This window comes from Sinocyclocheilus anshuiensis, unplaced genomic scaffold (assembly GCF_001515605.1).
Source record: "Sinocyclocheilus anshuiensis isolate Anshui unplaced genomic scaffold, SAMN03320099.WGS_v1.1 scaffold426, whole genome shotgun sequence".
Taxonomy (NCBI): domain Eukaryota; kingdom Metazoa; phylum Chordata; class Actinopteri; order Cypriniformes; family Cyprinidae; genus Sinocyclocheilus; species Sinocyclocheilus anshuiensis.
In genome coordinates, this window is record NW_015542362.1 from 433,614 (window position 1) to 457,615 (window position 24,002).

General features: G+C 37.4%; 3 protein-coding genes across 7 annotated transcripts in view; 1 reads left to right on the forward strand and 2 right to left on the reverse strand.

Annotated features, from left to right (window-relative positions):
- Positions 1-1,088: 1,088 nt before the first annotated feature.
- b3gat3 (beta-1,3-glucuronyltransferase 3 (glucuronosyltransferase I)) lies at positions 1,089-7,339 on the reverse strand. 3 transcript variants are annotated; one of them, XM_016490746.1, is made up of 6 exons: positions 7,199-7,339; positions 6,851-6,953; positions 6,604-6,763; positions 5,069-5,423; positions 3,643-3,933; positions 1,089-2,506 (listed from the first exon to the last, which is right to left on the reverse strand). In XM_016490746.1, the coding sequence occupies exons 1-6, from the start codon at positions 7,325-7,327 to the stop codon at positions 2,408-2,410; spliced, it is 1,137 nt and encodes a 378-aa protein (XP_016346232.1). In that variant the 5' UTR covers positions 7,328-7,339; the 3' UTR covers positions 1,089-2,407. The 3 variants fall into 3 exon arrangements, with proteins under 3 accessions (XP_016346232.1, XP_016346234.1, XP_016346233.1); XM_016490748.1 differs by having other exon boundaries at positions 6,851-7,041; XM_016490747.1 differs by having other exon boundaries at positions 6,851-7,339.
- A 1,776-nt stretch (positions 7,340-9,115) lies between these two features.
- Positions 9,116-15,700, reverse strand: naa40 (N-alpha-acetyltransferase 40, NatD catalytic subunit). Its single transcript, XM_016490749.1, has 8 exons — positions 15,311-15,700; positions 13,393-13,488; positions 13,218-13,270; positions 13,002-13,097; positions 11,093-11,251; positions 9,848-9,931; positions 9,667-9,744; positions 9,116-9,460 (listed from the first exon to the last, which is right to left on the reverse strand). The coding sequence occupies exons 1-8, from the start codon at positions 15,314-15,316 to the stop codon at positions 9,316-9,318; spliced, it is 717 nt and encodes a 238-aa protein (XP_016346235.1). The 5' UTR covers positions 15,317-15,700; the 3' UTR covers positions 9,116-9,315.
- Positions 15,701-19,533: 3,833 nt separating this feature from the next.
- Positions 19,534-24,002, forward strand: part of rcor2 (REST corepressor 2) — a 13,571-nt gene continuing 9,102 nt past the window's right edge. The window contains exons 1-4 of one of the 3 annotated variants that reach the window (XM_016490758.1): positions 19,534-19,592; positions 22,532-22,654; positions 22,954-23,010; positions 23,297-23,377. In XM_016490758.1, the coding sequence (XP_016346244.1) occupies positions 22,534-22,654; positions 22,954-23,010; positions 23,297-23,377 (259 nt within the window). In that variant the 5' untranslated portion in view covers positions 19,534-19,592; positions 22,532-22,533. Of the gene's footprint in view, positions 19,593-19,619; positions 19,644-19,936; positions 20,258-22,531; positions 22,655-22,953; positions 23,011-23,296; positions 23,378-24,002 lie in introns of those variants that run through there. The other 2 variants (XM_016490759.1, XM_016490757.1) reach the window with 2 other exon arrangements.

Genomic DNA, 24,002 nt, shown 5'->3' on the forward strand with positions numbered 1-24,002 from the left:
CTAATGTTGGAATACATAAAGAGGGTAAAACAAGGATCTCAAAATACAAAAGTGACAGTTATGGAAAGAGAATGATTGCAATAAATACCTGGAAACATTAGGTGTGGCCTCTAAATGTCTGCTACAGGGTAATACTTAAGAAAGTGCATGTAATTGTACGTCAAAGTGATGTCTAAAAATCTGTCTTTGGATCTCATGCGTTCTTTAAAATAATTTAAACATCAGTAGTTGTTTGAAGAATTGTCTATCCTTATGCAACTTCTTCCAGATAAAAAAAAAAAAGTCTGAAAAAGAGTTAAGGTCACTGCCCTGTGGCAACGGCCCTTCCAGGATATACAAAAACAGCTGTTTCAGGTGTGAGGACACAGGATGCTGCAGTACTATTGAGTCATTATAAGGAGGGAGTACTGCCTGGTTGTTCATTCCTTGTGGTTTCTATAACTTCATACATAATGAGGGATCAGCAACTCGTAAAAAGGTGAGGATTTGTCTGTTCAGGATGGCTCCGAATTAGACATGCCATTCAAAAATACCTGAGAAAAATATCTGGCAATGGCAAATGCTTTTATTTACAGAAAGAGAGAGCCATGAGACGCTGGTGGTGTTTGAAAATTCAAGTGGCCTTGACATGATGGTCATTCAGAAATAAACTAAAAAATGCTTTTTAAATTCTGATTCAATTCCAGAATCAGAATTTAAACTGTGGTGATAGCAAGCAGAAAATTAAATTCAAATCTAAGAAAGTAGAATTAAAGGTAAAGACAAACTTTGAATGTTGGCTTGGCAAAGCCTCATTTGAAAGGTTTGAAAGATATGAAGTTCTTTACGCTTTATGGATAGATTGATCACTTTCCTGTCATTCCAATCAAGTGCAACAATACCTGTCTACTTTTTCAGCTGTATATATCCCATAGGGATTTTTTTGTTGTTGTTAAAGATGTATAAACCATGAACCAAACCAATCAGCCACAAAGTGAATCACAGCATTACAAACTATGATTTGATACAAAAAACAAAGGTACAAAACTGAGTACTTGACAGCTTTAATGAGGGAAAGCTGGAGAAATATAGAACTATTGACCTAAAGATTTACATCTATGCGTTTGGCAGACATTTTCATCCAAAGCAACTTACACTGCATTCACATTTTAATCAGTTCTTGCTTCCCCTGGGAATTTAATCCATAACCGTGACATTGCTAGCACCATGCTCTACTGTTTGAGCTACAGGAGGATGTTATAAAGGTTATAAAGAAACAATATATTTTACATTTATTGCAAAATGTACATATATGCACAAATGTTTAAGTCATTTGGGAATGTAGGGAGACTGACTCTATACTATGTAGGCAATATTTACATTCAATTCTGCGATTCTTTGCAGAATTGTGGGTAATGAAGTTTTCACCAGGAATCCCACTGTTGAACATGATTATTTAAAAATAATACGTTGAAATAATGCAGGCTGATGGCTTCATCAAAAGCATGTAACAACCTCATCTGTCTTTAATAGTTTACACATTATCGTTAAAAATCTAAATTTTCAACTTCCAGAATTGGACTTTTGCACTCTATTCAACTTCCTCTGAGTTGTGGCCAATTCAATTCACATGGAATCTGACAAAATGTGCTAAAACCGAACTGTCCGCTACATTCTTGCACTATCTACATTTCTACATCGACACCCAAGTAATTCTAAATGTTTTCACCCTTTGTTTCACAGGATCAAGTGACCTCATCTGTACTTTACACTGTCACCTGAAGCTTTACCAGTGCCACGTACCCAACATGCAACTGGATTAAAGATAAGCACACCATTGTGATTCAACAAAGATGGTTAATGGCATAAATAGACACCATATCTGACCTATTTATATCCTCCATTTATCAGTGAAGAAAAAAATTATCACAGACTTTAAGACTTAATGTGAAGACATAAGACAAGTACACCTATACTGAAGGTAATAGAGAAATGGACAGCATAGACATAATGAGTTCACATTATAAATATATTCCAAGCAAGCCTCACACTATACAATTACACTTCTAATCTATAAATACAAGCTCATCTTATTTATTGATACCATATGTAAAATTCTCTTTAAATACTGTTCAAGTGTACCAATGATAAGGATGGTTTATGGGATGCAAGAATCCATTTTCTTTTAGGCTGCAGGTTTCTTTGCTTCTGTCTCTTGTACTTTTTTATCCCTGCATTCATCACTTCATTGGTGTATGGTAGAAATACCTGCATTCATCACTTCAACACTCATTCCTCATATCTTTGGTGTATGGCTCAGAAATCACACTTTAAAATTTCACCTCTTGCCATAAATAAGAGAATCTGTTTGGCACAATGGAAGTGTGGATGTTTGGTGAAGTTCAGGCATGTTCTGAAGAGGTGGTGCTTACACCTCCACATCCGGATCTGAACCCAACCCTTGCTTCTGCAAAGCGTCTTCCCTCTTCATCTTCGGCTTCTCAGTTCGGGTGTGCCACACCAGCACCTGAGCAAGAGCAAAATCATTTCAATAGTAAATAAAGGAATAGATGACCCAAAAAAGTCATCGTTTACTCACCCTTACGTCATTACAAAAAAGGTTGGGCAAAATTAAGAATTTAAGTAATGGCTCCCTTTCAGTTCATGAGGTTGAAATTTAAAATTAATTGTCCACCAAGGAATTTGAAATGGAATTTACTGAATAACAATTTAGAGAAATAGGTCATGGCATTCAGAAAAAATCTAAATATTATAGAACATTTTTCATATATGTGACCCTGGAGCACAAAACCAGTCTTAAGTCGCTGGGGTATATTTGTAGCAATAGCCAAAAATACGGGTCAAAATTATTGATTTTTCTTTTATGCCAAAAAATCATTAGGACATTAAGTAAAGATCATTTTCTATGAAGATATTTTGTAAATTTCCTACTGTAAATATATCAAAACTTAATTTTTGATTAGTAATATGCATTGCTAAGAACTTCAGTTGGACAACTTTAAAGGTGATTTTCTCAATATTTAGATTTTTTTGCACCCTCAGATCCTATCCTAACAAACCATACATCAATGGAAAGCTTATTTATTCAGCGTTCAGATGATGTATAAATCTCAATTTCGAAAAATTGACCCTTATGACTGGTTTTGTGGTCCAGGGTCACATATAGTGAAAATTTGAAATGCTGCCTTGTCAACTAACTGAAACAACTCTAAATTGAAATTACTAATAAAAGCTAATGCTGAAATAAATGTCAACTATTTGGAAATATAAAAAAACTAATAAAAATGGCAAACTGAATTTAAAATTAAGCTATATAATTCTAAATTAACACTGAATATACTGTACACAACATGAACATACAAAAAAAAGGGGTTTCTTAGTATGGAAAAGTGTAACTCTGACATTCTTTTGCTTATATAACAGAAGACAATTCATGGCCATTTATGGAGAACTGTTCATTTTAAAGCTTTACAGCTCAGTCTATTTCTTGTTCCTGCATGACAATGCAAGCAAATTTATTTGAATAACACTTAATAAGCCAAAACCTCACAAAAATATGATGTTTAAGGTCATGTCGCATTATCTTAACATGCACAAAAGCTGGTTAATCACCAAACACTAGGAACAGAATCAAGGAGCTACCTTAGTGCACAGATCTGCTTTGGGCTCAAGGTCATCCATAGTAACCAGGTGCTGAAGGAAGCTGCTTTCCAGGAAGCCCATCTGAGCATCACCGTCAAACCGTGCTTGGGGATTGGTCAGGATCAACCTCAGGGACACAGCAAAACCAGCCATGTCGATGGGGAACGGGCGGTTGGGACGCCAGCCAGTGTGGAAACGCACAACCTTCCCATCCTCCACCACGGGCCGCTCAAACTTCATCCCACCCACCAGACCCACAGGCCACACAGAGACACGGTATGTGTACCGCATCTGAGCGTGACAGGAACAAGAATGTGGATGGCAAAAAAGTGATAGATAATGACAAAGAAACACCTTCTGTCCATATGTTCGTAGGCAAAGACTATGTACAGACAACATTTTGAGAAGGGCTTTGAGAAGGAGTTTGATTACATCTCCAAAAGAGAACATCTGACACCTCAATACAACCGAAGCACAGCTCCATCTGGAGGTTTAACCAGAAAACTCCCATGTAATGACTCGTGAAATGATCTCATGCTCAGTTTTCACTGCAATCCTCCTAAGCAGTATGTAATTACATCTGTATAACTTTAGCATTTAAATCTAGCAATAAACATTTTATTAATACCCTTTTCTACATATCAGAAAAAATAGAATTGATTAGAAAAAAAACTTTAAATAACATTCAATGTATGAAAGATACATCGAGGTACAGAAATTATGGAGTGATAAAACCATTTTAGTGAATTAATTTGTTTTAATAAAAATGTTAATATTGTAAAAAAAAAAAAAACATTTGTAGAAACAATTTTCAGTTTTCACAAATTCAAACATTTTCCCACAAAACAAATTTTAGACAATAAAGCAAAACATTTACGCCTTTTGAACAAAATATTTTGAGAAACAAATTCATTCAAGTGTGTCAAAACATTTTTCTCGTAACACGCAAGCATTCAAAAGTTTGGGGTCAGTAAGATTTTTTTTTAAAGAAATTAATACATTTGCTCAGCAAGGATGCAACATATAAATCAAAAGTGAGCGTAAAGATATGCATAATGTTACAAAAGTTTTCTATTTTAAAAAAATGCTGTTCTTTTGAACCTTCCCACAAAAATATTAGGCAGCACAACTGTTTTCAATGTTGGGGATCAGCATATTAGAATGATTTCTGAAGGACTGTGTGACACTGAAGACTGGACTAATGGCTGCTGAAAACTCAGTTTCACCATCAAAAAGGAATTAAATTTGAAAACATACTGACAAATTCACAATCAATAATACAATATTTCACAATATTACTGTTTTATTGATCAAATAAATGCAGCCTTGATGAGCATAAGAAACTTTGTCCCAAAAACATTTTAAAAATCCTATCAACCCCATACTTTTGAACGGTAGTGTTCATTTAACTATTAAAACCCCTCACCTCTTCAAAAAGCTGCAGGCTGTATGTGTTGTCATCATCAGCAAAGTACACCACAGCCTCCTCGAGGGCAGCCGCTTCCTTTCCTTTAGCAGCAGCGCCCATCTCCCTGAGCCAATGCAGACCCTCATTCCTCTGCTCAGCCCCCCGGGGCTTCAGCCAGCTGGGATCTCCCTCCTGCAGCTTCCTGTCTTTGGGGGTCAGCTTGTATAGATGGGTGTAGGTCAAGCCAGATGCAGCCAGGAAGTCTGTGACCAGCGGAGTCGGCTGAGGAGCGTCCTCCACCACGATCCAGTGCAGCTGAGGAACATGGAGGAAGGTGTGGGACAAACGAGTGAGCTCAGCTTTCTGCACCAGTCTGGAGAGAGGAGGGAGAGGGAGAAAGAGCGGGATTCAATTTCATGACATTCCTCAAACTATTTTTATTCTTATCCACAAAACATGCAAACTTCATTAAACCTAATTTTGAAGATATTTCGATTTCTAAGGGGCCATACACACAGAACACATTTTTTCATTAAAAAGGCAATGAGATGCAGGGCAGTGGAACAAAAAAGGCTTAGACATGCATTTTTTTTTTTAAGTTTTACTTGAGCTCCACTTTTTGTAGAACAGCATGTCATGTGCAAGACACTGCAAAAGACACAAGACTCAAAGTCTGTTTAGTACATGTTTGCATACAAAAAAATGGAGCCCAGCACATGACATGCAGACAAAAATCTATTTATATAAAAATATTGAATTAAAAATTTCTCCCAGAACTTATTCATTTGTTCCCTCGTTGCATTTAAATTGTGGCCACGCACCTCTCAAACATGTTTGTCTAGAACATGCTTACAACAATGCAAAAGCAGCACAGTGAATGCAAAAATGTGTTCTGTGTGCACGGCCCCTTAAAATGTTCACCATTCCAAATGTAACTGTAATCAGTATTTGCATAGCGATTGCTCTTTGCTTTGTTACATTTATATACACACACCTGCACACTGAAGAGAGATGAGATATTAATGAGAAAATCTGACTCGGTTCCATAATTTACTTCTTTTGAACAGTATGTTGCTAAGAATCAGTTCAAAACAATTTAGTGATTCTTTAATGTCATGGTATACCGGTAATTACATCATCACGTAGCTCCTGATATCATATATCATGCATTACAACATTCCAGTAAAGCAGTCACAGATTGTTTTTTCTATTATGTTTTATTAATAATTTTCTTTGTCCTTGTTCAGTTTGTTGCAGAGCTAAAATATTTTGAATGTGAATTAAAGTAAGTTTTATAAATGCAAATCATATTTGGTTGTAATTAAATTTCACACCTCTTGGCTGAAGAGATTTTTGCATGCTAAACTCAGTCTCATAATGAAATGGATATGTTTTAAAAGCCATGCTACAGTATGCGTCATATGTTTAAAAGAACGTAAATCTTAAATCTATTCAGTTGCTGCCTTGCAAGCACTTAAATGTCCTTCTGCAAAACATTCTGAATGAAAGACATTCCTGCATTATTGTAATTTTAAAAAAAGCTGCTTACATACCTTGCATATGTGGGTGTTATCACATAGATTCTGGGCACATCAGTCTTCTTAGACAGCTGTGATGTTTTGATGTGTTCCTGCAGCTTCTGCAGCTCTCCTCTCAGCTGAGAGATCTGCTGATCTTTAGACTTGGCATGATCTCTACAGTCACAGCGCTGGCCTGCACATAGGAATCAATGGCATGCTCAAAAATGAATGATTCGAGGTTGAATGAACAAGGTAATGATGACATTGAGTCCAGTCTTACCCAGCTGCATCAGCGCATAGATGAGTCCTAGTAGTGACACCATGAAGTACAGGACAAACACAGTCTTTAGCTTCAGTCTCATTCTCATGATGACCTGCTGATGCTGAAATCAACTCTGATGGAGGACGAGGAAACCGGTGATCATGGAGACAACAACCCATGTGAATGCATTATAACAGCCAAGACTATCGCTTAGCGAGAAAAAGAAGAGATGGTTTGCAGATTCCCAAATACTCCCAAGTGCATCCAGTGGCAATAAGATCAGGTATCTTGATTTTAGTAGGTTTAAATGCAGTAACGTTATAAATTAATTTCCTATGATAACAGAGTTTAACTAATGTATATTACAGTCAATGATGTGTATAAATTTAAAGCTGAGATTAATAAATCCTTTCCGGTCGCTTCATTATGTATATTACAGATAGCGTTATGCGTCTCTGTGCATACTAGTGCACTATGTACAGCCACTCCATTCATCCACTGCGCACTACCAACAACTTCCGCTTTGTGCAACACAGTCAATGATCTCCATCCAGAAGCATGGAAATAAACCATAGTTCCGCCAACTATCTTTTGTATCACATACGAGGACATTTGAACCCTTTAACCGTCACTACAAGAACTGCTTAAAACACTAGTGAAACAGCAGATTCTTCAACTTTTTATTTTCTAACCTGTGAAAAAACGATCAAAGTGAATATACTAATTTTGAAATGCCATTATAGTGTTTAAAAGACATCTTTTTGAGTTTGCTGATTTCATTTAATTTAATTTCCACATGAGCATTTCTGGCAGAGCATGGATACAAGTAATGTTGCTGCTGTCTATCTATGCTACAGGCCAAATTCATTTAAAAACAAAGAAATTAATACTTTTATTAGGCAAGGATGCATTAAACTGCAAAAAAATTGCACTAAATAAATAAACAAACAAACTTATAAGAAATGTTTTGTGAAAGCAGCATATTAAAATGTTTCTGAAGAATCATGTGACTGAAAACTGGAGTAGCCTAATGGCTGCTGAACATTCAGCTTTACAATCACACAAATAATTAATTTTAAATATATTAAAACCGAAAACCATCATTTTATTTTTTTATTTATTATTAATAATATTTCACATGATGCCTGTTTTACTGTATTTATGATTAAAAAAAATGCAGCCTTGGTGAGCATAAGACTTTCCAAATGACCCCAAACTTTATAACAGGAGTGTATATTTCTAAAATCTCTGTAATCGTAAATAGTGCAGTTGATATCCCTTAACTAACCACTGCTTAAAATAATAAGCGTCCTCATAATACTGATGTTTTACTTCTGTCCGTCCCTCAATGTTAACTTCAAAGGACTCAAACAAAGCAGCCTTTCTTATTAAGACCAAGGGTGGGGATTGGATTATCATCACACTTTTTTTTTTTGTATTCTTTTTTTTACTTATCTACCAATCCTTTGGGAAAAAAGTTAAACCTTTAAGAATGGGTTATGCAAGATTCATTTGAACAAATGTTTAAACACCACTGAACGTCAATAAGTCAAACAAGATTCCTTTATTTGTTGCATACAAATCAAACACATAAAGCTGGAATGACCTTTCGTTTCAGTTCAACAAGAGAGCACAAGCCCAGAACACTCATCTCTCAAACTGTTTTGTATATCATTTTTCCAATGTCTTTGAAGGCAAATAAAATGTACATGGCAAACGGATTATATACAAAGAAGAAAAATGGAAATATACAGTAATGACATGATAAAAGAATGTTATGAAATCTTAAGGAAATATACTTAATCCTTAAGTATATTTCTACACCAAGGGTCCACCATAGCTTACATGCCAACCCCTGTATCAAATCAAACAGCAACATAATCATCCACCAATTCCCAAATACAGCTGTTATAAAACATTTTGTTATAAGTTGAATGACCTGAGACAGTCTAGGTTGAGTGATTACTAATTATAAACAGTACAGATCGTCGTATTCTCTTTCTTGAAGTAATAAACAAACATCAGCCTTTAGTTAAAATACAATTACCCTGAAAAGTGGTATAGAGTGAAACAGCTGTAACAACCACTGTGACCAACACCTGCATTCACTCACTATGGTAATAAAACAGTTGAAAAAAAAAAAAACCGCAGGCTCTTTTTGCATCTGGACAGAATGCAAAGACATACGGTTGAGCCTCACCATGCTGATACCTGAGGTGAAAAAGGTTACATTTGGCTCACAGTGGCCTTCACTGCCATTTTGTCATCATTCAAACCTTTGAGACTGAAAACGTCGCTTACTATGTGAAATGGTGAATGAGCTTTTTAAGTTAAAAACAAAGATCAAGCATCGATGGGGTTTCATTGCTGATTATGGGCAGGAGAGACTGTCTTGAGGGCTTTCTAAGAGGGGATTGTGGGTGATGGAGCAGGGGAGGGAATGAGGATGAGGAAGCTCTGAAACAACAGAGGAAGGCTCGCTCTTAATGGCAGCAGCCTCCACAGTGGCCGCCCCCATGCGCATGTCCCGAGGCCTCGCCATACTTTGTTCTCCGGCTCAGAATCTCATAGGTGCAGTCATCTCCACAGCAACCGGACATACTGGGTGACATTTCGTCAATCTCAAACCTAAAAAGGAAGAGGACAGCCATTGGTGAATTCATATTTTAACACTGAATAAGCAGAGCAGGCACTTGTTGCTATGGCAACTGCTATCATTCAGCGTTCTGTCGATTATACAGGCCGGTATATAAATCTGCATTCAGAAGAGGAACAGGAATTTCATGCAGTGAGGAAGTGGTGAATGCGTATGAGTCCAGAAGGATGGGACTTACTGTAAAGCCTCCCTAAAGAACTGGTAAGCACCGTGGTTGTGTTTAAATACGGTCAGCATGACCTTTTTCATTTGCGTGCTGAGGAAAGACACAAGAACAAGAGGAGAGCGATGAGTTTTGAGTTTTGGCAAAAATGCTACACAAGGAATACATTCTTGGAATGCTGTGTTTGTTGTGGTACCTGTTGGCAATAAGCTGAAGGATTTGGATGAGAAATTTCCCCAGGCCTTTCCGCCTGACTTTACTCTCCAACTGAGCTTCATAACTGAGGAGACATTATTAGAATCAGTCAGATACAAACAGCACTCTCTTGAATGTGTCTTGTGTGACTCAGAATCAGTCAAGTCACACATTGCAAAAATAACACGCGAGACGGACGCACTCCCACTTATACAACATGTGCAATGAAGGTAGACAGATAGATAGACATGCACAATACTACAATTATGGCAGATATTAATAAGCCAATTATTGTCATGTTAAAGGGATAGTCTTTAATTACTCACCCTCGTGTCGTTCCAAACCTATAAGACCTCCGTTTATCTTCGGAACACAAATTAGGGTATTTTTGATGAAATCCGAGAGCTTTCTGACCCTCCCATAGACAGCAACACAACTGAAATGTTCCCAGGCCCAGAAATGTAAGACATCATTGAAATAGTCCACGTGACATCAGTGGTTCAACCACAATTTTACAAAGCTGCGAGAATACATTTAGTGCGCAAAGAGAATAAAAATAACTTTATTCAACAATTCTTCTCCCCAGAGTTACCGTCTGCTGCCATTCTCGAGAGTACCACGACACAATTACGGTTGAGCATGGATTGTTTTACCAATGTCCTTACTGCATTTCTTGGCCTGGGAACATTCCAGTTGCGTTGCTGTATATGGAGGGACAGAAAGCTCTCAGATTTCAACAAAAATATCTTAATTTGTTTTCCGAAGATGATCGAAGGTCTTACGGGTTTGGAACGACATGAGGGTAAGTAACAAATGACAGAATTTATTTTTGGGTGAACTATCCCTTTAAGGACAATAACTGATCAATTCAGTACTATACTAAATAAATTTAAAATCAGACAAAAAAACTAAAAACAATCATTTTAAATGATACATGTTAATTTAGGTATTGCAACATTATAACATATAATATGAAAAAGGATATTCATGTTTAGATTGTCTACAAATTTTATTAAATTATCGTTTTTTTATAGATTAGCTTTAAATGTGTTAGATGATGCAAAGGTGTAAAAAAAGTGAACATGAACAATTAAATGTCCGATATCAATAAATAAATAAAAAAAATTCTAATATCAGTCGGTAACCAATATGGTACTGAAACATTCCGAACAAGTAAACAGATTTTTGATAATCCCCAAAGAGAAAATCATAGCTGTCCTATAAGTAATACTTAAAGCTACATTACCAATATAAAACCTCATCTCCACACTCTACATCAAATCGAAAGTGTGAAAACGCTACAGGTGTGGAGCCAGCATCACGGGCCAGGAGATACCATGCTCTCTCGTCCTTCATCTCATCCCTTTTCTCCCTCTCCTTCCATCCCCACTCACTCTGTTCATATCTGCCAAAACATAATGGAACAAAAATGTATTTTCTTATAAACTGCCCAAATTGACATTTCTCCTGGAACTATATTTCATAAATAGCAAAATGACCAGCAGCAGAAATGTCCTCCAGTTTTAAAGGGACAGTTGACCCACAATGACAACTCTGTCATCATTTACTTGCCCTCATGTCATTCCAGGCCTGTATCCCTTGTATTATCTGTGTTAAAGAAGCACACTGACTTTCATTCAACAGTCATAGAGTCTTATGGCGCTTTTCCACTGCGTGGTACGACTCGGCTCGGCACGGCTCAGTACGGTACAACACGGCACGGCTCGGTTTGTGTTTCCACTGCAGTTCAGTACCGCTTTTGAGTGGGCGGGATTATTCACATGGGCCATATACAGATTTCCTAAAAGAATTTGCAGATTTCCTCTCAGACCTATTGGTTACTGTTGATAAAGCGCTAATTGTTGGAGATTTTAACATTCACGTTGATAATACAAATGATGCACTAGGACTTGCGTTTACTGACCTAATAAACTCCTTTGGAGTCAAGCAAAACGTCACCGGGCCAACTCATCGTTTAAATCATACGCTAGATTTAATTATATCGCATGGAATTGATGTTACTCCGGTAGATATCGTACCTCAAAGTAATGATGTTACTGACCATTTCCTTGTATCGTGCATGCTGCGTATTACTGATATTAACTATATGTCTCTGCGTTATCGTCCGGGCAGAACTATTGTTCCAACCACCAAAGGCAGATTCACAAATAACCTGCCTGATTTATCTCAACTGCTCTGTGTACCAATAAGTACACATGAACTAGACAAAATGTCTTAAATTGATTTTTCCGTACATTTCTGCCATATGTACATTAACTGACAGTCACCACTGATAAGCTACCACTAAATATTGTAGAAACTTAATTTGCTGTAAAGTTGCTTTGCAATGATTTGTATCGTGAAAAGCGCTGTACAAATAAACTTGACATGACTTGACATGTCGTTATAGTTGCGCCGCGACTCCTGAAAAACTTTTTAATTCCGCGTCGCCCCATCAAGCTCGCTGGATCCGCTCCTCTGCTATCAACGAGAGGAACGTCTGTACTTCCTCAACAGACAACGTAACAGCCACTTTTTGGTTGTTAAAAAAGGTGCGCTTGTTCAAAACAGTTGCGTTCGATCCTTCGCTGGCTGTGCTGATTTAAATCTAGCGGTTCTGTTGCGTTTGTGTCGCAAGTTAATTGACGCAGGTAGTTGACGATTCTCTCCGGCCAATCTGTGATCAGCAGAGTTTACACGTCACGTTTTGGTAACGGTACGGTTCACTTGGAACCTCAACCGAGGTGGTACTAAAAAAAGTACCAGGTACTGTACCCAGTGGAAAACCCCCCAAAAGTGAACCGTACCGAGCCGTACCATGCAGTGGAAAAGCGCCATTAGAAAGGCATGAGGGTGAGTAAATAAATTCAGTGTTCTAAAATTATTTATAATTTAAAAGTAAATGATGACAATTTTCATTTTTGGGTGAACTATACCTTTAATGGTAAATAGCAATAACTGACTTCCATTCAACCCAAAACCTGTATCTGAATGTCAATAGAATACAAAACCTAACAAGTATCCATTAAGAATCTCTGCAGGAACAAAATAAATGCCAGACACTAAAAATGGACAAATAAAACATCATAAACATCTAAAGCAGTAACAATATGGGATGCTGGATTACCCCACATGTTGACTTGCTCAATACCTACAGCGTCTGCATGTTGGCTCTAGTCAACTCATAGGCCCACTCCACTGTATCTGGACTCAATGCAGTTACCCGTTTACACTCAATCTCCAGGTTTAGCCTGTGACAGATTCAGATATTCACAATATTAGTATTGGATATCAGAAAATGAAATGATCCGTTTACCAGTTTAGAGGCAGCATATGACATCCGTCAAAGGGGAAACGTAGGGATAGCGTACCCATTTCTGTCATACTTTTTGAACACAGGCATTGCAGACAGAGGATCTTCAAGCTGTAACAAGCCACGGGACACATTGTGTTAATATTTCTCTACTGCAAGAACATTAACACTGCAATTTGAAGACACGTGCACATATTTTGAAAAGGTTTCTTTTAGATGTTCTCAAAGCATACCTTATTGGCTGCCTCCACCTTTGCACAAACTGCATCCATAGCTGCCCGTTCTTCAAGTCTTCTCTGCTTTTTTTCCTTTGCTCTGTTTGATTTTCTCTAAATAGTAATGGAAAGATATTGTCAAACACTATTCTCAGATAAAGAATGAGGAAAACGGTCTGAAATATTTATACTTTATAACTTTGAGTCCTACTTTGGGAAAGAGAGCGGGGCGGTCAGTATAATATATACATACAGTGGGTTCTAAAATGAATTTAACTGAATTGAAAAATGAAATGAATAATGAATAATGAAACTACAGTCTTCTGTAGAGCTGCTTTAATGCTGATATTGAAATTATTTCATATTTGATGAATTTTGCAACATTAACACTTATTTGCTTGTTTGTTATAGTGAAGCTGCTTTTGAAAATCTGCAATGTATAAACTATATAAATAAATGAATTGAATAAATACATTTTAGATATTGAAAATCTGGGATATTATTTTATTATATGTTCTAGGATTTTGAAAAACTAAATGTTATGACAAAAATTAAGAGGAAATTAATCAAATAATCATACATTTTCAGTACATACACAAGATACTCTGGAACGTCACAAATCAGAAATTCAACTTGTCGTCACTCAAACTGGTATGCTGACAATTATATAATGAAAGTTTGTCAATTACATTAATACAAATAATTTTTCACTAGTATGCTAGTGTATTCGTATGGGACTTTTGGACCCCCTTGTATACAATAATTGAATCACATCAAATTAGACAGCACACAAAACTGTGGAATTAAACACTTATTTCACGACATGATTTTTATTTTCAAATAGCAAGTATTTACTACTAATTCACAAAACTTTCTAGTTATATATACATATATACATATATAAAAACCCATAGCAACTATTTTCCAAAGCTGACAAACTCAAAATGGACCAATATTGTTCGACTAACCATCCCAGTCAATATGTACGTATCCATCGCAAGCAAACAATGTTGCCTTCAAAACATTTCGCATAAACATATTTATGGTTGCATTTGTTTCTCTGTACAAACGTGACTGCATGGGGGTAGCGACGCATCAGTGGACACTTTAAAATAATGGTATTCATGTAAATCTGAGGGTTTTAACGCCTGTTTTTACGATTTGTATTGTGTATCATCAAAAATAACACACCAGGAGCAAATATCTAGCTGGAGGCACAAAAAGAAAGCTGCTCTTTACCTCCACGAACATTAATGGCAAGGAGAAGCAGGAAACAGGTGCTGAGAACACAAAGCACGTGGAGAAGAACAGTTTTCTAAGGGATTGACGGCGGCGGGCTCAGTACATTAAGTTCACTAATGCCAGACATAAACCTATCATTCAAACTCGACCAAGCAATGATGCTGTCGAGAGGAGGTTTGATCTCGCAGTGGCTGCTGGCATCGTGCTAATTAAAAGCCTGTATGAGGAGCTCAAAGAAATGGTTTTACACATTACACTCATATCTCACCTGCTCCTCGTATGACTTTAATGCATCGACTGCTGGAAAAGGACAATACAGGCAGTCTGACGAAAACAGCAACAGTTTGCCGTGTTAAATGTATCAGTGTTATTGTGCTTAGTGTTAAAGAACTGGCGCAGTCGACGAGGCACCTGAAATGAACCAGAAAGCGTTTGAGGTGGACATTTGTGTAACACGGATGGACACTACAAGAATCCATTCAGGACCTGAGCATCTTTAAACCACCAAAATCTCACCACCACCCCCTCGTTATTCATGAGTTCCGCGTTTACCTCCATCACACACACACATTACACACTCTTTCCGGGGAGAATTATTTGCTTCCATCAGTCTTTGTTCAAATTGCCGCACGCATTTATCAAAGCCCAAATAAGAGCAAAGCTAACAACATACAACATGGACAGACAAACTCACCCCCATTGTGCAGATTTTATACGACCACCTTGACGCGACTACTGCACTCTAAAACGCTTTAAAGAAGTTAAGAGATCTGAAGATGAGATGTGGTCTGTGGTTAAGAATGTTAAAAATGCTAACGAGCGAGCTAACGTTAGTCTACAGTAACACAAGAGCTCGAGGGTTGGTCGTTTAAAAACAGTAATCTGTAAAGCACCTAGCGACCGCTTTTCGCTTTTATTTTTTCCTGCCAGATTCGCGCCAAGAAGCGGGCACGAAATTTCCGCGCTCGATTCTCCCTTTCTTTATCTCCTTCTCCTTTCCTTCCTCCCTCCCACTCTTCACTCTTCACTCTTTCTTTCCCTCTCAGCCGCCGAGTCTTGGGGAAATGACGACATAGGGTTTGGGGTTAAGGGTCAAGCTCTCTCCACATGCTTCCTCACGTTGAGAGTACTTTGTGACCTACATATTTATGTAAATGACGAGTAATTGATACTAAAGGCAGTTTTCTTTGAGTTTCTGGTTTCCTTTTGCAAACTGAATTTGTAACATTATTTCAAAAATTGGGGGATAGAGCATCAGGGTATCTTCCGTCCAATCGTTTTTTAATTTAATATTGAAATCTGAAAAATGATAAACGGAACAATCCGTGTATCATTCGATCATTCGTTTTTTGATTTAATATTGAAAGTAGAAAAATTAGAAAATGGCTCCTTTTTGTTTGTTTTTTTTTTTCCAAAAAACTAAAATTCAGCTTAAATGTTCGTTTTTCGTTCATGGGTGGAAAAATGAATAAACAGCTTGAATATTCGATTTCTACACGTGAGCTGACCAATCAGCAGCAAGGGGCGTCTAATTCCCACCCACGTGTAGAAATCAAATATTCAAGCTGTTTATTAATTTTTCCACACATATTTCGTTTTTCAATTGTTCAAACAACACGAAAAATAAAGAATCCGGCTTCATTTTTCGTTTTTACGTTCAAGGATAGAAAACGAATAAGCAACTTGAATATTCGATCTCTACCTGTGGGCGGGAATGAAACGCCCCTCTCCGCTGATTGGTCAACCAAACATTACAACATAATAATAGTCCTTAAAAAAACACAGTAAGAATCCTCCACTTCTATTGATTCTTAACATGTTTATTTCTACTACATTTTATCTCTTTCTCTTCATCAAACAGCCAGATGAATGAATGGCTTGACACAAGCCTTATGGAGGCAGAGCCTTTTGACCCTTAAAGGGTTAGTTAACCCAAAAATGAAAATTAGCCCATAAATTACTCACCCTCAAGTCATCCTAGGTGTAGATAAGAAAATAATTCATTGTAAAAAATAATTATAATAATACATACATACATAAAATTATTGTATTTGACATTTCTGTCACTTCTGAAATGGTGGCTACGCCCCTGGTGTGACAAAATGTTAGCCTATACATAATACTTTTAAAGCTCTTTTTTTTTTAAATCTTGGCTTACATAAATTTCTACAAATGCCATGTCATGCCATAGCATCATTAAACTAGCATCTAACAATGGACAAAAGTGTTTTTTTTTTTCTGTAACCTATGGTTCTCTAACCATAAAGGCTGCTGTGTAATTTGCCCCCTGACTAAGCATTTAAAGAATTTAGGGGAAGCATTTAAATAATAAAGCTCTTTTTTTTTTAAATCTTGGCTTACATCAATTTTTATGTATGCCATGTCATGCCATAGCATCATTAAACTAGCATCTAACAATGGACAAAAGTGTTGTTTTTTTCTCTAACCTATGGTTCTCTAACCATAAAGGCTGCTGTGTAATTTGTCCCCTGACTAAGCATTTAAAGAATTTAGCGGAAGCATTTAAATAATCCTGTGAATGCACTTAAAGAATGCAGAATCGAATCGTTATAATCGAATCTAATTTAATTGCGAATCGAATCTAATTGAATCGTTCTAAATTTGCAAAAATCGTTCTTGAATCGAATAGAAAACCTTTGAATCGTGAATCGAATCGAAACGCTGTCTACCCAAAGATTCACAGCCCTACTGATTATAGAGGATACTGTCCAAATAAAGTTCAATTACTTAATTAAAATACACTGTAATCGAAAATGAAATGTAATTTTAATTTAAGTTTAATACTGTGCATACATATTATATTAAAATGTTTTGTTTTATTTTTTATCTTCACTGTCTTGAGCTGAATAGTAGCTAGTGAATACATTCCATGTATAATTTTTCCAATATATATATATATATATATTTGCATTTTTTTTAATTCAAACTGACTTACAAACGTAGAAAAAATATAAATCCTTGTTTGTGCTGTTTTATTGTGTTAATGTTAGTAAATTGCCTTTTTGTGTGTATTATATACCTTTTTCGTAATTGTAACAAATGTAATCAAAAAGAACAAATAGAATGTTAAAAAATGAATGCAAACAGATGTTCGTATTAATAACTACAATTGAAGAGTTAATTTGCAAACACAGATAACTCAGTTTTTAAAAATGTTCAAAAATCATGCTTTTTTTTATCCTGCATTCCAGTTAATATCAATCAAACTGCAGTTGGGTTGTTTTGATTAAATATAATAATAACAAAAAAATACAGCTAGCTAACACAATAATAACATGCTAACACAATAAAAAACATGATTTATGAGAATGAATAAAAACAGAGTTAACTGTTTTTGCAAATAAACTATTCAATTCTAAATTATGTGCACAATTGACATGACAAAACGCTTTGTATCATATTTTTATGTACATATTTAATTAATGCAATATTATTTAAATTAATTTTAATGGAGATGTCTGTTTGGGTGAATGACCACTTTTAAAAATGTTTGAGGGAATGAAAAATCAGAGGCCTAGAATGGCCCTGCAGTACCTCTTTTGTCCACGAGGTTGCACTAGTTGACAGGACAGCAACTTTAGGTGCTACTGTGTAGGAACTGCTACTGTATGTCAGATGATGATCGCATGGTTTGAACTGCATCGAGTGCGCATCTAAACGCCAGTGGTACTTAACTACAATACGTAGAACGGTTAGAACCTCACATCTAGGACGCTTTTGACAGAATTCCTCGTTTAACACCCACTGCTTCTGACCATTATAAAGAAGTTACAGTCATAACTTAAAGGGGCTATCCATGTGTTGAATGCAACGAGCGCTACTGTACATTCCCGGGCCACGCCCCTCCCGCAGATGGCCCGTCACGAAGCCCCCATAACTTAAAGGGGCTATCCATGTGTTGAATGCAACGAGCGCTACTGTATATTCCCGGGCCACGCCCCTCCCGCAGATGGCCCGTCACGAAGCCCCGAACCTTTTGTTTTCTGGTAATCTGTCTCGCGACGGGGAGAGATGGCATTTTTAGGAGGGGAAACAAGGGAGAGGGTCAGAGAGTTCAGCGCTGTTAAAATCTCCGCTTCCTCTGCGCTACAACTCACACTGAACCTTGATGCATGTTCGATAACTAGTCTATGATGGAGTGATTATAACTGTTGTTACAGGGTTTATAAATAAACAAAACCCGGCCTAAAAGGCCATGCAAATCTAGCACGACAACAAAAGTTTGTGCCATCCATGGTATTGCTAAAGAAAATGGGGACAGACTCAGCTACACCTTCAGGCCTGTGGTTTCGAGTAGAGATTGTTACTCCTGAAAAAAAAAAAACTCTTTCTCTAAGATGGCACGAAGGAGGGGAGGGAGGAGATGGTTGGAGAGAGAAACACACAGACAGAGAGGGGATGGCTGGGAGGGGTCTTGTGCCACAAGTGCTGGTATGTCTGTCTCTGTTCTTGCCTGCAAGGACCACTGAGAAAGATTATCAATGTTATACAGGCATCCAAGGGAGGACCTGTCCATCACTTGGGCCTGCTGTTTGATAGTGTCAGGAGGGGGTGTTGGAGACCAGTCTGAATCGAGGCTTTAATCCTTTTATGTCAGTATTAGGATTGTGTCTAGATATCAAGTTTATTCTCACCTGTAATACCTCCAGATTATGTTTAATTAATGTAGACCAGAAACCATGGTTTACACAGTGTGAATGTATTGATTTCTTTAAGACTCAATTACATTTTATCAACTGAATATGGTAAAATAACTATAGCTGAAGCCTAATTCACGATATCCATCATTAAATACTCAATATTATGGTAAATAAGCAAGTTCTAGTCTTTTTTTCTCTCCTGCATACATTAGTGAAGGGTCTGGGCAGCCTCAGCACTGCATTGCACAGCTGACGAATCCCTCCGCACACACAGCAGGAAGTAGTTCCGTTTGATTTAAGGTGGGAGCACCGCAGGTAAAGCACAAAGTAATGGATCGCTATTAAGTTGGTTTCATGAAGAGAACTGTACGAGATGCTCTAAATATGTGTTTAAATCTAAATGTAGCCGCATTTAACGGCTGAATAACGTCTTTTGTGATGGGAGGGTTTCATTTAACGTTTTTGTTTTTAATATTGCGCATATGTGGAATGCGAGCGTTACACTGACTCGCATGAAACGAGCCTTTACATTGTCAGAATCACTTGTTATGAATTTGACGCCGGTTAAAGTGACTGTGTAATTAACATGGAAGTTAGTTGGGGAGAGGCGAACAGCGCGGAACGTTTTCTCGGTTGTGAGGAGTCGTCAGGTCTCCCCGGCATTTACACACGGATAGGATCCCTAGTAATGCAACGAACTGGAGAGAATGAGAAACGTGCGAATATCCACAGAAGCTTTAATGTAGTTGTATATTAACAAACGTGCGTAGTGCTGGTGTTTTACAACACTTGTTTGTCGCTTTATAAGTTTGAATAGGAGAGAAAGCAAGCAAGCCAGGTAGTGAACTGCTATTCGGACTGGTAACTAACGTTAAAAGGCAAATGTTCCGCGACAGCTAGCCAACAACTGGAATAGGGACATAAGCGTGGCTCTACACAAAAGGACTCAGACTTGAGTGAGCGACTGTGCGAAAAGTGAGGTGAGGGGAAAGATGCTTTTTTTCTGTTTCTCTACTTTTAAAGTTTGAATGATGGATTATCATTGCCCGAGCGAGATCCGTGCGCGTTTACTCACAGAAATGTTTAAATGAACAAGTAACGGATGATTGGATGGTGGTCGGAGTGATGCGACCTCTCGGAGTTTAAGGGGGCAATCGATAACTGTTTTCCGCTGAAACACTATTACGAGTTGATTGGGCACTCTGTTAAGCGAAGGGCCGTTCAGTGCCTCATATTGAGTGTTTTGGACGCATCTGAAGCGCACGTTTAATTCACACTGAGCCCGACTGCAACTTCAATCAGTAGAGACACTGGTCGTGAAGTCACGTGCCCTATTCAACGCTTCATGTTATGACACATAACGATTTATTGTTTTGCGTGCAAAGAACAGAGATCTAATCTTATTTTAATTTTTGACGGCGAGTTATAAAGATAATCATTTATGCGGGATTAATTTTGTATTCGATTTCGCTAGTATTTTATCTCGCCAATGTATCTTTTGTGTCCATACATCTAGATCAGAAACATTTTAGTTTTATGTTTGTGTAGTTGTTATGTGTATTCAAAATCACAATTCAGGCAGCCTCTTGAGTTATTATTCATGAAAACAGCGAGAGGTACAGTTTGGAGGTTGGCTGCCTATCACAATGGCATTCACTTAAGAAATAAAGGCTTTGGTCATTGTTTCGTTTTGTAAAGGATGGTAACGTTATCTGTTGTCCTGGAACTGCATGTACATGTTTGTAAAGTGATGGAAGTCAGCTCTACTGTTCACTCCCGGCATCGTTAATTTTCTGGAAGCTTTCGCGAAACAAAGACTTCTTGTCCACCGAATGAAAGTCTCATTTACTGACGCTGAAACAAATTAAAGTTATCTAAATTCGTTACAGATTTAGAAACATTACACTAATGCGTATATCCCGCGCTTTGTGGTTTGATACCTCGGTGAACTCCATCACCTGCCGCTCAAAACACAGCCAAGAGCATTTAAACCTTCACATCTTTCACTGTGTCTTGAGCCAAACTTCATTTCCATACACATATATTTTAATTAATTGTGACCCTGGAGCACAAAACCAGTCTTAAGTCGCTGGGGTATATTTGTAGCAATAGCCAACAATACATTGTATGGGTCAAAATGATCGATTTTTCTTTTATGCCAAAAATCATTAGGATATTAAGTAAAGAATGGAAAGCTTATTTATTCAGCTTTCAATCTCAATTTCAATTTCAAAATTGACCATTATGACTGGTTTTGTGGCCCAGGGTCACAATTTGTACTAATTTGAGGTTAATTTTCTCACCACATTTCATAACAGACTGCAGCTGTTCAGAGAAAGAAAAGATGTGTATATAATGTGACCACTGGAATAATGTTACTTGAGGAAGTCGGTAAAGATTCAGAATACAAAGATTATATATATATACACACTGAACAAAATTATAAACGCAACACTTTTATTTTTGCCCCCATTTTTCATGAGCTGAACTCAAAGATCTAAGACTTTTTCTATGTACACAAAAGGCCTATTTCTCTCAAATATTGTTCACATTCAGCTCATGAAAAATGGGGGCAAAAACAAAAGCGTTGCGTTTATAATTTTATTCAGTGTATATACACACACACCAGATACATATGGTGCTTTTCCACTGCATGGTACGGCACGGCACGGTACGGCTCGGTACGGCTCGGTACGGTTCACTTTTGGGGGGTTTTCGCAAACCGTGCCGAGCCGAACCGTGCCATGCTGTACTGAGCCGAGTCGTACCACGCAGTGGAAAAGCGCCAATATATACATACATACATACATGCATACATACATAACACTTATGATGGGTCAGTGAGAATTAATCTGCATCAGAAATGCTGCTAAATTAAAGAACGTTCATACACAAAATAAAATGATCATTCATCATTTACTCACTTTCAAGTTATTCTAAACCTGCTAAACCTTTTTTCTAAGGAGCACATAAGAATGTATTTTGAAAAATGTCTCCGTTGGGTTTATAAAATGAGTTACTCAGGCTCAATGTTTATGCTGGGCCCCATTGACTTTCATTGTATGGGCAAAAACAGTTTAAACATTTTTCAAAATATGTGTTGTGTTCGACAAAAGAAAGACAAACAGATTTGGAATGGCATGAGGGTGAGGAAACAATGACAGAATTTTCATTTGTGGGTGAACTGTCCCTTTAAGATGTTGAAAACAAAGGCCAATGCTGATCCCCTTGAACACTCTCTCTCTCCCCTCTAGCCATGCCATCAGTGATGGAGCGATCAGGGTCTGGTGTGCTGTCCCGAAGCAGGGCCAAAACAGTCACGAATGGGAACAGCCAGCACTCTGAGGAAGAGAGCAGTGATGAGGAACACACACGTGGTACGTCTGACACATTCACACACAAACTCCAACTCCAAACCACCATCTGCACATTCATACACTTACATGGTAGCAAAGTATTAATCTTAATTGTTTTATTTAAGTGTAAAATGTCTGATTATATCAGTGTCGGTCTGTGTATACTGTCAAGCATCCCTGTTGTCTTTTCCTCCTCTCCCTCCCTCCACCCACTTTTCTTCCTCTGCCCTCTGTGAGGATGCACTGCCAGTTTCTAACTCTGCCTGCCTGTGTTTTTCCCCTCTTTGACCGTCCTTTTCCCTCTTGCTCTTTTGAAACAGACAGTATGATCCGCGTTGGTGGGGACTACCAGGCACAGATCCCAGAGTTCAAACCAGGTAAAGAGGGAGAGGGGAGTTAATCTCAGAAGAGATGAATATATATCTCTGAAATCCATCACAGTCTGCATGAGCATGATAAGATAAAGGGCTGTGTGTAGGTGTTTCTGTGTGCACTCAAGTTTATGGGGAGTAGGAGAGAACACAGCTATAGTCTTGGAGTATACAGACATATAGACAAAAACAGCAGAGAGGCATAGAGAAGTAAAAAACAACAAGGTTTGAGAGGAGGTATTTGAGAGAGGCTGCTGTGTTGTGTGACAGACATGTTTCTTTGTGTTGACAGACTGTGCATCCCGTTACAGTGACAATGACCAGAGGAGCATGCTGGTCTGGTCACCAAACAGCCAAGTGTCCGATGCCATGTGTAAGGAACAATTATTCACACACAGAAATGACTAAAAACTGCTGAGAATCTGACTCAGGCTATTGACGAGGAGTGCTTTAGAAAAAGAAAAGAAACTACTCTTTATTTTTTAAAGGGAAACCAGTATAATGTAGGGCTGTACTCATACAGTCATATATAAGTGTGATGTGATTATTTCTCTCACAATATTGCACTGTTATTTTAGATACTTTCACCTGTTTTCTAGATGCATATACAGGTGCATCTCAATAAATTAGAATGTCGTGGAAAAGTTCATTTATTTCAGTAATTCAACTCAAATTGTGAAACTCGTGTATTAAAATTTGTGTTGGCCAATAATCTATTTAAAATATCATGTTAAAAATCAAATTAATCACAATTTATAATGTGCAATATTTAAGTAATTTTCTTTATTTAAATATGTGCATATGTGAAACAAAGTCAAATTTTGAGATAATGTTAATTTGATTAAAGTGACTGTATAATCTCTGGTAATGTAGTTTACACTTCAAATTAAAGTAGTTTTTATTTTTTTTTACAATTGTTAATTGGATTATATATATTGTATCAGTTTTTTTTTATTTTTTTATAACCTTTTCTTACTCTGTGTCAGTAAGTTGTTATT